At 40.4% G+C, this 17,183-nt stretch overlaps 1 protein-coding gene across 2 annotated transcripts in view; it reads left to right on the plus strand.

Moving 5' to 3' along the window:
- The window catches only part of ELP2 (elongator acetyltransferase complex subunit 2), a 44,465-nt gene that overhangs the window by 13,496 nt on the left and 13,786 nt on the right, over positions 1-17,183 (plus strand). The window contains exons 9-16 of one of the 2 annotated variants that reach the window (XM_017505814.2): positions 843-938; positions 2,033-2,133; positions 2,339-2,470; positions 10,795-10,944; positions 13,018-13,206; positions 15,651-15,720; positions 16,569-16,664; positions 16,805-16,862. In XM_017505814.2, coding sequence (XP_017361303.1) covers positions 843-938; positions 2,033-2,133; positions 2,339-2,470; positions 10,795-10,944; positions 13,018-13,206; positions 15,651-15,720; positions 16,569-16,664; positions 16,805-16,862 — 892 coding nt within the window. The remainder of the gene's footprint in view (positions 1-842; positions 939-2,032; positions 2,134-2,338; positions 2,471-10,794; positions 10,945-13,017; positions 13,207-15,650; positions 15,721-16,568; positions 16,665-16,804; positions 16,863-17,183) is intronic. The other variant, XM_017505815.2, reaches the window with a different exon arrangement.

Raw genomic sequence — 17,183 nt, forward strand, 5'->3', positions numbered from 1 at the left:
CTCCTGAGTAGCTGAGATTACAGGCGTGAGCTACCACGCCTGGCTAATTATTTTATATTTTTAGTAGAAATGGGGTTTCACCATGTTAGCCAGGCTGGTCTCAAACTCCTGACCTCAGGTGATCCGCCTTCCAATCTACCTGACTTGGCCTCCCAAAGTGCTGGGATCACAGGTGTGAGCCACTGTGCCTGGCTTCTTTTTTTTTTTGAGGCATCTTACCCAGGCTGGATTGCAGTGGCATAATCACAGCTCACTGCAGCCTTGAACTCCTTGGCTCAAGTGGTCCCCCTGGCTTAGCTTCCTGAGTAGCTAGAACTATGCCACCACACCCACCTAATTTTAAAAATTTTTTATAGAGATGGAGTCTCGCCCATCTCTACGAAAGTCAATCTCCCTTGACGGGTGGGAATTATGGAGATTACAATTCAAGATGAGATTTAGGTGAGGACACAGAGCCAAACCATACCAGTATTTTAGGCTATTAAATTTTCATAATGAATGAGGATAATAAGGATGCTGGCACGTCTGTTTTTCCTTCCTCATTGTAATATAATAGTAGCTGTCTCAGAAAATTGTAAAACTAGAAGATATTCCTTAATACTTATTTATTACCAGCTAGAACAAAATATAAGGAAAAATTAATAACTTTTTCTCCTATAATTTTGAACAGTAGTTGAGATTAAAGAAATTTAGAATGCATGTTCTTTTTGTTGAATCTCAACTATCATATTTTGTTCTAATTTTTTTTTTTTTTTTACATAGTTGTCCAACTGGCTTGGTTATGAAAATATTCTTTTTAGAAGAGCTTTGAGGAAATAATACCTTCACTGCTTTTGTTATAGGTGTTAAAATAACATTTGCTGTTACACTGGAGACAGTGCTAGCTGGTCATGAAAACTGGGTAAATGCAGTTCACTGGCAACCTGTTTTTTACAAAGGTAGGAAGAAAATCGTACACATATCCCTTATTCTAGTTAAATTTTATGGCATGGTAAGCCGACCAAATCAAGTGGAGAATTTTTTTAGTATGATGAGAAATCTCAAGTACATGACATTTTCAAGTTGGCAAAGTGTAATGCTGCATTCCTATTCTGCTTGACTCTCAATTCTATTGAACATTGAACTCCTAAGTGGGAAATGTGTGATTCCTGCCATGGTGCTGAGATTACCACACACCCATTAAGTTTTTCGCTTAAAACTTTCCGCTTGATTATTATGGGATTTAAGAAAAACTGACTCTCAAGCCAACTTCACTGGATCCTTTACCCTCAGCAATAACAAAGTTGGTACCACTGAGATACATTATTTATGAGGAAGTAAGACTCTGTTTCTCCATCTTTCTTTTGCCCTTTATCTCCATTATGGAGTGACAGTTCTGTGCATGTTCAGGCTGGTGCTGAGTGTACAGGTAGGTGAGGCATAGCCTCATATTCTTCCCTAAGGCAACAACAGCAATAATTACTTTTTAGGCAAACCACCATTCAATTCTTCCTTACATTATGCCATGTTTGCTATATTTAAAAAAAAAAACAAAAAAGTTGAATTTATGGATATTGAAGACCCTGTTATGTATTCTTTCCTGAACATTTCCCTTTCATCCTTTCCTAGAGGCAATCATAATAATGAATTCAGTGCATATCATTTTCATGCATGTTTTTATACCGTTGCTACACATCTATATAGCTATAAACAATATTGTTTTGTAGCTATTAAAACTTGGCAGCAATATGTATTCTTTTACAGCTTGCCTTTTTAGCTTACCATGTTTTAGAGCTGTATCCACATTGATTTGTGAAGCTCTAGTTATTTGTCTTTATTGTGCAGTAATACTGTCTGAATATATTACAACCTGTTTATCTTTTCTTCTAATGGTAGACATTTGTGGTGTTTGCACTTTTTTGCTGTTACAAATAATACTGCAGTGAACATTCTTGCAGTACCCATGTTTTTTTGTTTTTGTTTTTGTTTTTTCTGGTAATCTATAAACATGATGCTTGTTGATCACCTAAAGGGATTAGGTTTTATTTTTTAGATGGTGTTCTACAGCAGCCAATGAGATTATTGTCTGCCTCCATGGATAAAACTATGATTCTCTGGGCTCCAGATGAAGAGTCAGGAGTTTGGCTAGAACAGGTAAAAATCTTAGATATTTAAGGAACAGAAAATTAAGTTTTGTGAACTCTGTATTTAAATCCCAAGTCTATATTGATAGACATGCAAATTTTCACTCTTTGTGTACGTTAAAATACTGGAAATTTAACAATCTCTAGAATCAGTGGTTTCTTATGAGAAATGTAGACTATTGGCTAAGAATTGTTTTCTGTCTGTTATTGTACAGGTTCGAGTAGGTGAAGTCGGTGGGAATACTTTGGGATTTTATGATTGCCAGTTCAATGAAGATGGCACCATGATCATTGCTCATGCTTTCCACGGAGCATTGCACCTTTGGAAACAGAATACAGTTAACTCAGTAAGAAAAGAACATTTAAATAAAACATTTCCAATCAAATAGAGTGAATCCTAGCTAAATAGTATTTTACTCATAACACTCTACAGAAAGATAGTAGAGGCATTTTAAGTTAAAGTGACATAACTTTTTTCTGTAGACACTGTTGAACGATTGAAATTTGCATGTAGGTAAATTTTCCGCATAAGTACACTGTATTTCTTTAAGCTATAGAATTTTTTAATGAGAACTTTTCTGAAATGTGTAGCTTTCCTGTCTTCTTAAAAAAATAACATAATTAGTTGCCTTGTTGGACTACTAGGTACCTATTAGTGAATGAATGTCAGTCACAATAAATGACTGACATTCAATAAGTAAGAGCACGCCTGGGCATGGTGGCTCGTGCCTATAATCCCAGCAACTCTGATTGCTGATATGGGAGATTTGCTTGAAGCCAGGAGTTTGAAAACAGCCTTGCTGACAGAATAAGACCCTGTCTCCAAAAAAAAAAAAAAAAAAATAGTCTTCTCCCTTTAGTCATGTAGCTGCCTCTCTACAGCATTCCTTCTCTTACTTTGTAATCTGATTTGCTTCTGATCTGCTTCTAGTTTGGGAACATTAGATAGCAAGAATAGAGTGGCCAAGAGCACAGGCCCTTGGAGCTGGACAGCCTGGGTTCACTTACTAGCTGTGTGTCCTTGAGGACTTTAGTTAATCCCTGCCTCAGGTTTCTCATCTGTAAAATGTGGATAGATTTTTTTTCTTTTGACTGGATCTCACACTGTCACCTAGTGTGATCATAGTTTACTGCAACCTCATACTCCTGGAGTTAAGCAATCTTCACGCTTCAACTTCCTGAGTAGCTGGGACTATAGGTGTGCATCACCACACCCAGCAAATACTTAAAAGTTTTTTTGTAGACACAGGGTCTTGCTTTGTTGCCCAGGCTGCTCCTGATCCTCCTGCTCAGTCTCCCAAAGTGCTGGGATTACAGTTGTGAGCCACTGTATCTGGCATGTGGATTGTTAATAGCAGCTACTTACAGAGTTATTTTTTTGTTTTGTTTTTGAGACGGGGTTTTGTTCTTTTGACTAGGCTGGAGTACAATGGCGCGATCTTGGCTCACTGCAGCCTCTGTCTCCTGGGTTCAAGTGATTCTCCTGCCTCAGTGTCCTGAGTAGTTGGGATTGTAGGCGCCCACCACCACTCCTGGCTAATTTTGTATTTTTAGTAGAAACAGGGTTTCACCATGTTAGCCAGGCTGGTCTTGAACTCCTGACCTCAGGTGATCCGCCAACCTTGGCCTCCCAAAGTGCTGGGATTACAGGCATGAGCCATCGCACCCAGCCTACTTAAAGGGTTTTTATGAAGCTTAAATGAGTTAATATTTATATGATGTGCAAAACAAGGCCTGGCACATACTGGATGCTATATAAGTATATTTTATGTTATTATTTTTTTAACACTTACTGGTGTATTATAAAGGATATTGCAAAAGAAACAGAAGTAGAGACATATAGGGTGAGGTATGGGAGAAGGGGGGCCAAGCTTCCATGCCCTCCCTGGGCGTACCATCCTACAGGAACCTCCATGTGCTTAGCTATTCGGAAGCTCCCTGAACTGTGTCCTCTTTGGTTATTATGGAAGTTTCATGATGTCAGCATTTTTTCCCCCGGGGTGGAACCTTCTCATGGTGGGGTTTAAGACGTACAATTAGACAGGTGGGGAAGATTAGAGTCCTGTCTTGGGGCAGGTGAAAGGAGGTCAGGAGACAGTCTGTCAGAGGCCTGCCCCTGAAGCCTAACATACCCAACATTGTAACTGAAGACTGTAACAAGGGCTGTGGGAGTTTTAAGCCAGGAACTGTTGTCAAAGAAAACCAATGTACATAACATCTCAGGCCATGGATCCCTCAGGCCAGGGATCCTTTACATAAAAAAATATAGGCTGGGTGCGGTGGCTTATGCTTGTAATCCCATTGCTTTGGGAGGCCAAGGTGGGAGGATTACTTGAGCCCAGGAGCTCGAGACCAGCTTGGGAAACATAGGAAGATCCCCATCTGTAGAAATAATTTAAAAAATTAGCCATGAGTGTGCAGCCCTGGGCATGGTTGCAGGCGCCTGTGGTCCTAGTTACTTGGAAGGCTGACGCAGGAGGATTGCGTGAGCCTCGGAAGTTGAGACTGCAGTGAGCCATGGTTAAGCCACTGCATTCCAGCCTGGACAATAGAGCAAGACCCTGTCTCAAAAAAAAAAAAATGTATACACACACGCAAAATCAATAATTAGTCCAGTCCGTCATACTGTATGAATGCCTCCCAGGATGAGGCCACTCAGGTTTGCAGATTTCCTCCAATCTTGTCAGGTTTCAAAAGGAGTGGCCTCAGTACATGTTATGTACAGCTTCACTCTTTCAGACATCTGGGATAATTGAGCTAAGAGACAGTATCATCTCTTGCTCTGAGACTCTCTTCTGAGTTGTTAATGTAATATTGTATTTTCCTCAATGACCCATTTATTCATTTCTTTACTCTCAGCTGCTACTTTCCTTTCTTTATTAATACCCAAGCCTTTTCACCTTTTGAAGGAACATTAGAATTGCCATTGTGCTGGTCTAGATTGCTGGCAGTAATACAAGTCAAGCAAGTAGCTCCTCGGTCCACTACATTCAGACAGGGTAAGGTTAGGTAGATGCTGAACTAGTGAGCTGTTTTTACCACCAGGCAATGTAGCTATTTTCACCTTTAGGCCCAATTTTGCTAGATGGGGTGAAGGTACAAACCTACCCCCATGCCTTAGGAATTTTCATATAATGCTTAGAAATTTAGTTAAATGTCGTGTGTGTGTGTGCGCGCGCGCGTGCGCGCGCGCATCCTCTTAGAAATCATCCCTGCTGTTTCAGCACTTCTTGCAGCCCTGGTCCTAGGACCACTGCATCAGATAGAGGAGAAAAAATAAATAAATAAAAAAAAAATTTTAAGATGATTTGGGGAAGGAAGAAAAAAATTGTAGTCATTTTACCAGTGTACTCCTCCCTTGGCAAGAACTGCATAGTCATACCAGCATCCTCCCCAACCCCCTTCCCCATATCATCAAGAAAAACAAAACCAGCAGAGACATTAGTCATACCAGCATCCTCCCCAACCCCCTTCCCCATCAACAGGAAAAACAAAAATCTAGCAGGGACACTCAAGTTCCACTCATGTTGAGTGTGAGTACACACTCATGAAGGTATATAAGCCAGCCCTTCATGCTTTAATTGCCCTCTATTTTAGCTAACCCGTGTTTCAGTTGCCCATTCTACTTCTCTGTCAAACTATGACTCTAAGGAGGAGATATCTCTGCCCATTGTTGGACATTATGAGCTGTACAGTATATTCTTTGGTCTAAAGAAATGTGGTCAGCCATCCAGATCAGTTTAGTATCTTCTGTTCTGGTTTTTTAATGGCACATTGAGCATTTTTATCTTCTGTTGGATAAGCAAAACCTACTGCACAGTCAGCTTCAGTTCCTGTCAAGACCCATTTATAGTTCCCCAGGGCTACTAGCATCAGTCTTACTTGCCAGCCATGTTCACGGCCTTCCCACCAGAGTCTGTGTCCTGTAGTCATCAGCAGTCTCTGTCTCTCTTGCTGACAAACAGAGCAGTTCTTCCTGGCATTAGTTACCTTAGAATTGCCATCTATTAACTAAGCAGCTCTTGAGAGCCATTGATCCGACACTTTAGAATCCAGCAGTTTTTCACACAGTTCCAGAGTCAGTTCTAGGGGAAGATAAACTCTTTGCTTGTGTTATCTCCTCCTTGCATTCCGCAGGTAGCATAAACTATTTCCATTTTATTATGAACTCTTCCTGGCACTGCCATCCCCATTAGAATGTTTCTCTGATATCACTGGAGACAGTATGGGTATTTCAGGTATCATAGGGTAGTTTCAGCTAATGTTTTGAGGGGCAAGACAGTAAATGCCCCTCAAGTGGAAATTCTCTAGTCCAAACCCCAGTAGTTGTTACTGGGAGGTGCTCAGAGGCTTTAGCCATAAGCCTGAGGAGCTCTGCCACAGTGGGTGATGAAGTAGAGAATTTATCCTTCCCAGCACTCTGGCTTCAACTCTTCATTTTGTGGTTCAGGCAATTCTGGTTCCCATTTAGCATATCCAGTTAATATTGCCTAAAGGTCAGATTTACATGCCTTCTGTTTTACAATACCAGGTAGGGGAAACATTCCCCAGTCAGAAACAACATTCATTCCCAAGATATAATCAGGTAAAAGAGATGCAACCACTTCATATGAAATGTGTTCAAATATACCAACTTTCCTAGTCCTATTAACACTTACATTTTTATGTTCTCTTTTCAGGAACTTCACCCCCAGACCATTTTACCCCTTCTTGTGCAAAAAGCTTTGGGTTCCTTGCTGCTGAGAGTTGAGCCTAAAAACTCCAGCCCTTTTGTCAGTCTTTATCTTCATTAGTTTCCCCCACTATTGTCCCAGGCCAGATCACATTTTTCATTATAGTATCTGCCTTCCAGCTTTTTTTTTCTCTTTTTTTTTGAGACTGGGTCTCATTCTGTTGCCTAGGCTGGGGTACAGTTTTACAGTCCTGGCTGACTGCAGTCTCAACCTCCTGGGCACAATCAATCTTCCCACCTCCACCTCCTGAGTAGCTGAGACTATAGGCAGGCATCACAATACCCGGCTAATTTTTTGTATTTTTTGTAGAGACAGGGTTTTGCCATGTTGCCCAGGCTGGTCTCAGACTCCTGGGCTCAAGCAGCCTACCCGCTTCTACCTCCCAAAGTGCTGAAATTATAGGCTTGGGCCACCATGACCTGCTTTACCTTTCAGCTTTTAACATTTCTTCAAACTGGGAGAAATACAGTAAACTGATTTGGCATCCTTTAATGGTGGGAGATGAGGAGGGACTCCCTTTGGTCCAGCCAACTTTTGGTAGTGTTGTATTAATACCTTTGTTTTAGGCCAGGCGTGGTATCTCACACCTGTAATCCTAACACTTATGAAATCTGAAGTGGATGGATCTCTTGAGCCCGGGGGTTTGAGACAAGCCAGGGCAACATGGCAAACCTTGTCTCTACAAAAAATACAAAAATTAGCCAGGTGTGGCTAATTCTTTAGTGTGAAGAAATAACGATTGGCCATCCAAATCCATTTAGTATCTTCTGTTTTTATTTTTTTGGGATGGAGTTTTGCTCTTGTTGCCCAGGCTGGAGTGCAATGGCGCGATCTTGGCTCACTGCACCCTCACCTCCCTAGTTCAATTGATTCTCCTGTCTCAGCCTCCTGAGTAGCTAGGATTGCATGTGCCCACCACCATGCCCGGCTAGTTTTATTTTTATTTTTATTTTTAGTAGAAATGGGGTTTCACCATGTTGGCCAGGCTGGTCTCGAACTCCTGACCTCAAGTGATCTACCCTCCTTAGCCCCTCAAAGTGTTTGGATTACAGGCGTGAGCCACCATACCTGGCCAGTTCTGGTTTTTTACAGCACCTCAGAGGCTGAGGTGGGAAGATCACTTGGGCCTGGGCGTGGGAGGGAGGGTTAGGCTGCAGTGAGCCGTGATCGTGTCACTCCACAAAGATCTTTGTTTTAACACCATCGGTTTCTGTTTTATTCATTCTGTTTCTTAATAACCATCTAAAGATTTCCATCCTGCTGGTGTGAGTCCCATGACTCTTCCCTTTGTTTTTCTTCTTAGTTTCATTGCATCAGTGTTTTCTTTATTCACCTTATTAATAACCATTTAAAAATTTCCACCTTTCTGGGGTGAGTCCTTGACTCTCCCTTTTACCTTCCCTATTTTTTGTTAACATAATGTTTTTATTAGCATCTGTAAGACTCATGAGGAGAAGCTGAGACAGCAAGTTTGATAAGGCTTTTTGAACTGTTTATAGATTCTGCAGTACCATCACATGGGGTACCCATGTAGAAGGGACCCCCTTAGCCATAGCATTTACCAGGACCTGGGTAACAGGCATATTCAGCAGGTGAATATCCCTGTCATCACAAAGCCAGTCTCACAGGGCCTACATACAAAGCATTTTGGTGCCCCATCTGGTGTGTTACACTTGTTATTTATAGATTACATTAGGCAGTCCCCATTTTCAGGTAAACAGACCTTATAGTGGTTTTTATCCAGTCTACCTGGCTGGCTGTTCCCTCGGGAATAATCTGTGTGTCTGGATTATATCTCCCTATCCATGATTGTTCACTTGGGAGCTGTGGATCCTGTGTCAACCCAAACATACTCTTCCACTCTATAGCATTTAAAACAAAATATGCTGCCCCTAATTTAATCATTCTCATTGTCCATTTTAGCAAAGGTTCCTAAAGAAGCTGATGATACCAGTCTATAAGATGTAACAATTCCTTCACACTATACCCTTTGGTTTCAGTAGTTACTAGGTTTTGCCCTTCCCCCGCATGGCTTACCTTCTTAGTAACCACAGAGCTTAGCATTACTTTCTGTTGTCTCTGCATAATTCTCTCCTTTGTGGGTGACTTTGAGGCTGGTAGCCTGAGTTTACACCCACATTTGAGCTGGGCCCAGCCTCCAGTCCTTACTTAGCACCCTCATGTACTTTCATTTTAGCCATTATAGGTAACAGTAACCAAGAGACTGAATATTGGATTAAATATTTCACTTTTTTCTTATTAGTTTACATTTCCTTATACATCCAGTGAACCAACTCTTGGAGTTGGATCTGTCTCTAAATTCCACTGGTAACTATAACCTTTAGTCGCTGATCCCAACACAGCTGCAGCTTCATACCATTGGTGAGCATGTGATCAAGGATTCCCCATTCCCCACCCTTTTATCCTTTTTATTCCCAAACCACGTGTTTCTGTGAATCAGGGCCTTTCCAGCAAATCCTGCTTCACTAACATCAAGAAGGTAGGGAAAATTCTCTCTCTTACACAACAATAATCATCAACTTCTGTAAGTAAATGTGTGGGGTTTTCTTTGCCCCACATACCAAGCAGCAGACACCAGCTGGGTGTCTTCTAATTCAGTTTCGATACTCTCTACCCAGAGATAGTGTCAGATCCCAGAGGTTCAGGGCTCAGTCCACAAGACTGTCCCCTACTCTACCAGTCACAAGCCTAGGCCTCAGGAACTTCTGACTGACCAGCTTCAAGTTGGGGTTCCCTCAACCCCCTCTTTAGGTTCAGTTAATTTGGGGCAGCTCACAGAACTCAGGGAAACGCTTAACATTTGTTGGTTTATTGAATTGAAAGTGACTTGTTTTTTAAATTGACTTTTTTTTTTAATAGAGCAGTTTTAGTTTAACAGCAAAATTGATCTGAAGGAATAGTTTCCACGACTCTGTACCCCCACACATCAACTTATAGCCTCCCCACTGTCAACATCCCACAGCAGAGGAGTACATCGTTACAGTCAAAGGTGATTTTTTAAAAAGCCAAACACTGCCCTTTAGGACTGTTACTGTGGAAAACTGTTATTAGTCAAAAAGTGCTGTCCATTGCGCAGACCTTTTTGTAAACTCCCATTAGTGCTAACTTTAGAATCAGTTTTTGTTCACAGACGCAGGAACATTTTTTGTCACAGCCTTTTTTTTGACCTGAAGTAATATAGTTTAGTCACTGACTTATCTATCAGACTAGGTTTTGAATGACCTGTTAGCTACTTATACACATTTAATTTTCCTCTAAAGTTTTAAGTTTTATTCCCACTTGAGGTTGTTCAAAAAGATGCTCTGTGGACCAGGCACGTGACATTTTCTATATTTTGTTATTGTTTGTTTATATGGTTGTTGTAGGCTTCTTAGTAGGTGAACCAACTAGGTTTGATTCATTTTTTTCTGTCCTCTACACCTGTAACTCCTTTTACTTATAAAGCCATCAGGCCCACATCCACTGACTCATTTTACACAATATTTTTACATTTTATGCAATTTTTATTTAGCTTAATAAATACATAGAACCTAGTGTATACCAGAATTATCTTACGTACTTTACAAATGTAACTCATTTAATCCTGATAATAACCGTAGAAGGTAGGTGCTGTTATAATACCTGTTTTATTCTATAATTGAGACACAGGTTAAGTAGTGTCTGGCTGCTCAGTAAATGATGAATGGGGGGAAATTTCCCACAGTTACTGCTTTAAAGGATACAACACATATTCGAATGCCTAAGCTCTCACATGATTGATTGGAAAGTGGATCCTGTTATTCTGTGATCCGATCTTGTATACTTAGCTCTTCACCTTGCCAGAGGGCTTTAGTCTTCTTTGTTATCGGACATGAGTGCTTTACTTTGGTGGCAGTCTTTGATTATTTTGATATGTGTCATGAGCACTTTCATTGCAGAGAGAGTGGACTCCAGAGATTGTCATTTCAGGACACTTTGATGGTGTCCAAGACCTAGTCTGGGATCCAGAAGGAGAATTTATTATCACTGTTGGTACTGATCAGACAACTAGACTTTTTGCTCCATGGAAGAAAAAAGACCAATCACAGGTAAAACATCTTCTTCTTTTATGTATTTATTTATTTAGTTTTGGGACAGAATTTCGCTCGCATCACCTAGACTGGAGTGCAGTGGTGCAATCTTGGCGCACTGCAGCGTCCTCCTCTAGGTTCAAGCAATTCTGTCTCAGCCTCTGGAATAGCTGGGATTAGATACACCCACTACCACGCCAATCTACTTACTGTATTTTTAGTAGAGATGGGGTTTCACTGTGTTGGCCAGACTGGTCTTAAACTCCTGACCTTAGGTCATCCACCTGCCTTAGCCTCTCAAAGTGTTGGGAGTACAGGCATGAGCCACTGTACCCGGCCTCTTATTTTACTAATCTATTTGAAAGAAAACATCTATGAACACATGAAAATTAGGGCAACTATGCTAGCTAGCCATTAGGAAAATGCAAATTAGAACCATGATGCACTGGGCGTGGTGGATTACACCTGTAATCTCAGCACTTTGGGAGGCTGAAGCAGGTGGATCACAAGATCAGGAGTTTAAACCAGCATGGCCAAGATGGTGAAACCCCATCTCTACTAAAAATACAAAAATTAGCCAGGTGCGGTGACAGGCATTTGTAATCCCAGCTACTTGGGAGGCTGAGGCAGAGAATTGCTTGCACCTGGGAGGTGGAGTTTGCAGTGAGCTGAGATTGTGCCACTGCATTCCAGCCTGGGTGACAGAGCAATACTCTGTCTCGAAAAAAAAAAAAAAAAAAAAAAGAACCATGATGCAATACCTGCACACACCCTCTTGAATAGCTAAAGTAAAAAATATATTAACAAGTGCTGGTAAGGATGCAGAGCAACTGGAACTTTCACACATTACTACTGAGGATGCAGAATGATACAGCCATCCTGGAAAACGGTTGGACATTTTATTTTTTGTTTTTTGTAGAGACAGGATCTTGCTATGTTGCACAGCCTGGCCTTGAACTCCTGGCCTCAAGTGATCCTCCTGCCTCAGCTGCCCAAGTAACTAAGACTACAGGTGTGAGCCACCACGCCCAGCTAATTTTTAGATTTTTTTGTAGAGACAGGGTAATGCTGTGTTGCCCAGTTTTGTTATGTCTCATAATTTTAGGTATAATTAGGAAGCATTATCAAGTGTATAATAAGAGCCTAAAGTCATATAGTATTAGATGATAGTAGTTGAGGGCAGTTCTTTTTTTTATTTTTTGAGATGGAGTCTTGCTCTGTCACCAGGCTGGAGTGCAGTGGCACAATCTTGGCTCACTGCAACCTCTACCTCCCGGATTCAAGGAATTCTCTGCCTCAGGCTCCCCAGTTGCTGGGATTACAGGCATGCACCATCACTCCCAGCTGATTTTTGTATTTTTAGTAGAGATGGGGTTTCACCATCTTGGCCAGGATGGTCTTAAATTCCTGACCTCGTGATCTACCTGCCTTTACCTCCCAAAGCGCCGGGATTACAGGTGTGAGCCACCACACCCAGCCTAGGGCATTTCTTGTTTAAAGAAATGTTCACTATGTTAGGCACCTAGAATAGAACAAAACGTAAAAGGTGGATTCTGTTTTCAAGGAGATTACCATCTAGCTGAAGGGTAGGGGTATAGGTAGGGGGCAGTGGAACTAAGGTACCTGTAATTATTAGATTAGACCAGTTAATTGCTAACTGCTGGCCTTGAGCTCAAACAGTTGTAAAACTTCACTACTGGTAAACTTTGAACTGCTATGTGGTAGAGAAAATCAGGATCCTCTGCTTCAGTTTCTGATAGAAATTCATGGAACTAACTATGAGTCATTCTGTAAGAGCTAATGAAGTTTGTCACTAACATTATTGCTTCAGTAACACATGATTCAATAAATAGAGTTGAGAATATAGGGAGCAACACCTGTAGTTAACTGAAAAACAAGTCAAATGATTTTGAGTGATTTTCTGTGGCTCTAGGTGATTGTTACCAATACTGCCCAAGTTTGGTTTATTCATGGGCGAATTTGCCCCCATGGTTATATTTCCATTGTATAGTAAATAATTTTTATCTAATAATTTGCTTGCTGAAAATTCAGGTTTTGAACGATCATTTTTGCTTATCCTGTCTTACCCAGGTGACTTGGCATGAAATTGCAAGGCCTCAGATACATGGGTATGAGCTGAAATGTTTGACAATGATTAATCGGTTTCAGTTTGTATCTGGAGCAGATGAAAAAGTTCTTCGGGTTTTTTCTGCACCTCGGAATTTCGTGGAAAATTTTTGTGCCATTACAGGACAATCACTGAATCATGTGCTTTGTAATGTGAGTATTTCTCTAAATATTTTACCTAAATCTAGTCACTTCATTTTAAATTTAAAATTTTTTTGCCTCAGGCTTTAATGGAATATATGGGTAGAAAGAAAGTCATATTGTTTCTTTTTTTGAGATGGAGTTTTGCTCTTGTTGTCCAGGCTGGAGTGGAATGGCACGATCTCGGCTCACTGCAACCTCCACCTTCTGGGTTCAAGTGATTCCTCTGCCTTAGCCTCCTAACTGGGATTGCAGGCATGCACCACCATGCCCAGCTAATTTTTGTATTTTTTAGTAGAGACAGGGTTTCTCCATGTTGGGCAGACTGGTCTCAAACTCCCGACTCAGGTGATCCACCCACCTCAGCCTCCCAAAGTGCTGGTATTACAAGCATGAGCCACCGTGCCTGTCCAGAAGTCTTACTGTTTCTTAATGGTTTGACAAGCTTTTTGGTGCACTGTGAGGTATAATGATTTAAATACTAAAACCAGAAATTTTATGTAGCAAATGAGCTAAAAATACTGTAAAACTGCATTAGTGTTCAATTGAGACATGAATACTATGTTTTGTCACTGCTTTAGGTACCTAGAATAAAACAAAATAAAAGATGGATGCTGTTTTCAAGGGGATTAACATCTAGCTGTAGGGTAAGGGTAGAGGTAGTGGACAGTGGAACTAATGTACCTGCACTTATTAAATAAGACCAGTTAATTGCTTAATCTTGTACTAAAGTAAATTTCATAGAAGGAAGAGATCATTGTATTGGAATAACAAGAACATGTTTAATGGGACTTCATTTGGGTTTTGTAAGAGTAACTTTTTTTTATGTTTATACTCCTTTCTAAAAAAGATTTGAGCTACTTACAATAATAAATGGATTATAAAAATTATGAAGTAATTTTGAAAGGAAAATTAAGAAGATAGTTGTGTTACACAGAAGTCCATATCATTCAGTCCTTCACTTAGAGTTGAGTCACAAATTTGGTTCTGAGTTCTAAAAGGGTAAGTACCCTTTTGATAGGCAAAAAGGAGGAGAGAGAGAACAAAGGGGAGGCCAGAGCTGTTGTGGTACCTCTTGAAATGAAGACTGGATGGAAGTGGAGAGAATGGGGAAAAGTCCATGGTGAAGGATCTTGTGAGGCAGGCACAGTCCAAATGTGGGTTGCCGTTGGAGGCTTCTACACAAAGAGTGATGAAAAGCATTTTGGAAGAGAGTTACCTGGAAGCCAAGAGACTCTGAAGGCAGTGAAACTAGCACCAGTCTGTGTAAGACTGGAGAAGAAAGTGAAATTAATTAGAAATGAAGTACCCAACTGAATTTCCTGGAATGTATACTCAGCACCTCATTCTACAGGCTTTCTTGATTATGTGAAGAGGTTTTAAGATTCTGTTGTGCTTGCTTCTAATAATAATGGACAATAGGAACAAGATTAAAAGGGAAGTCTTGATTGTGGTTCTTAGGTAGAGCTAAGCATATGGAGGTGCAGGGGCAGTTACCTTCAGGATCTCTTCAGTTCTAGGAATTGAAATGGAGTTTTAGGATTCCATGAGAGGCTTAGTCCCAGTTATACATTTGGTTCTGTGTCCTAAGATACAGGGATCTTGTAGTGTGGCGAGCTGCTTGCTCCCGTTTGGGTTTTGCTCCCATACCAAGTTTTGGGATCGGTACGTAGGAATGCCTCTTATTGTTCCTTTCTATGTTAGTTTTTCTTGGTTTCTGAGATAAAGCATACTGTTTCTTGTATTCCTGGTAGACATTTTTGATGGTTTTAAATTCTTACTATTCATGTTTGTGTCAAGTTTCAGCTTCTGTATTAAAATCTCAATTGTACAGAACACTGTTTCTGAGCATGTGCCAGTTTTGATGATTTGGTTATATATAGTTTCACATGTAATAATTTGATTGATTAAATTGCAAAATATAAGCAGATATTGCCTTTTCAAATGGCACTCATACAAAGTTTTAAAATACTCAGTTATTTAGATATGTTTAATGAAAATACTATGAGTAATACTGTAACTGTTCCCTTCTGAGAAGCATCTGTGTTTATATGAGCATCATCAGGGGATGTGCCTGTGAGATTATCTTGGAAGTAGAGCTCTGGGCCTTCCATTTTCAGTCCACTGCATTTCCTGTCAGACCCAGAAACCCATTGAAATGTTATGGTTCGATGAGATCCCTTTATGAATGAGAGGATGCCTGACTTTATGGATTGGGTGAGAGTTGGAGGCCTGATAGGGCCTCTCTGTTGGAGAGCTATTGCTTAGTGTTTCATTGTTGGTTCAGGAAGTGAAAGTACAGGTAGACATCCACACAAGATGGTCTTTAAACTGTTTCTCGGCGTTTATGAGTGTGACTTTTTTTGTAGTACCTAAAGTAACAGTAACTTTTAGTTTTAAAATTATTATGTAAAACTTTAGCATTTAAAACTTAGGTATTATATTTTCTATTCTAGCAAGATAGTGATCTTCCAGAGGGAGCTACTGTCCCTGCGTTGGGATTATCAAATAAAGCTGTCTTTCAGGGTAAGGCTTTTGTCTTCAAAGTTATTAAAGTACCACCTGTAGTGGTACTTAAATCTTAGTCAACACGTGTATAATGTCTACCTAATGTTTGTTACAGCTGATTTTTTTTTAATCGCAATAAATGTATCTATCTTCTCTATCACCAATTTTGTGATAAGTACTCTTTGTTACACACTCAGACCACTGAAGTAGGTGCAGTTTTCACAAAGCACAGGTTTTTTGTTTTGTTTTGTTTTGTTTTTAAGACAGAGTTTTGCTCTGTTGCACAGGCTGGAATGCAGTGGGTATGATCTTGACTCACTGCAACCTAGCCTGCTGGGCTCAAGCAATTCTCCTGCCTCAGCCTCCCGAGTAGCTGGGACTACAGGCATGCACCACCATGTCTGGCTAATTTTTGTGTTTTTAGTAGAGATGGGGTTTTACCATGTTGGCCAGTCTGGTCTGGAACTCCTGACCTCAGATGATCCACCTGCCTTGGCCTCCCAAAGTGCTGAGATTATAGGCATGAACCACCACATCCTGCCACAAAGCATGTTTTCTGGAGTGTTAGAACTACAGATAAGAATGTAGGTAACCTGAAGAATTGGTTGTGTAGTTTAAAAAGTTTGGAAACTGTTACATTAAGGAAAATGGAAGGAACCTTTATGGAGTTGATTAATGCTGCCAGGAGCACGTTTGGAGAATACTGGAGTAATGGAAATATTCTTGCCTTTGGAATCACATGGACACAGCTGTGAATCACACCACTTAGAAGTACCACTGCTTTCTATCTGGTGGCCTTAATATTGAGACAAGTGAAGGAGACCTAAAAATAGTGACTGTATTCATGATGTATTTCTTTAAACTAGGAGATATAGCTTCTCAGCCTTCTGATGAAGAGGAGCTGTTAACTAGTACTGGTTTTGAGTATCAGCAGGTGACCTTTCAACCTTCCATACTTACTGGTAAGAAGTGACAAAGAGAATTTTAATAAATCACTAGAATACACAGTATGTTATCTATTGCTGTTGACCTAAATAAGTACTATAGAATTCACTTTTGTATTTGGATGAACATAGTAAAAAATAGCTTCAATTTATTCTAGAGCCTCCCACTGAGGATCATCTTCTGCAGAATACTTTGTGGCCTGAAGTTCAAAAACTGTAAGTTAAACTGTATTTAGCTCTTTGGTCTGATTCTGCCATAATTTGTGAATTTTCCTCCCCACCCCAGCATTTGCTTTCTTCTTTGTCTTCCTTCTACCTACCTTTTTCCTCTTTTGCTATACATCTCTTAGTGGCACTTCATAAGGAATGAGAATTAAGCCTCAGGTTTATTTTTATATTACTGTATATTATGTTTATTCATCTTATTTTTAAAGTAGAGAAGAACAACAATATGTATTTTTCCTTTATTAAAAAGACTTGGCTGGGCACAGTGGCTCACACCTGTAATCCCAGCACTTTGGGAGGCCATGGCAGGAG

Source organism: Cebus imitator, unplaced genomic scaffold, assembly GCF_001604975.1.
Source record: "Cebus imitator isolate Cc_AM_T3 unplaced genomic scaffold, Cebus_imitator-1.0 Scaffold342, whole genome shotgun sequence".
Classification (NCBI taxonomy): Eukaryota; Metazoa; Chordata; class Mammalia; order Primates; family Cebidae; genus Cebus; species Cebus imitator.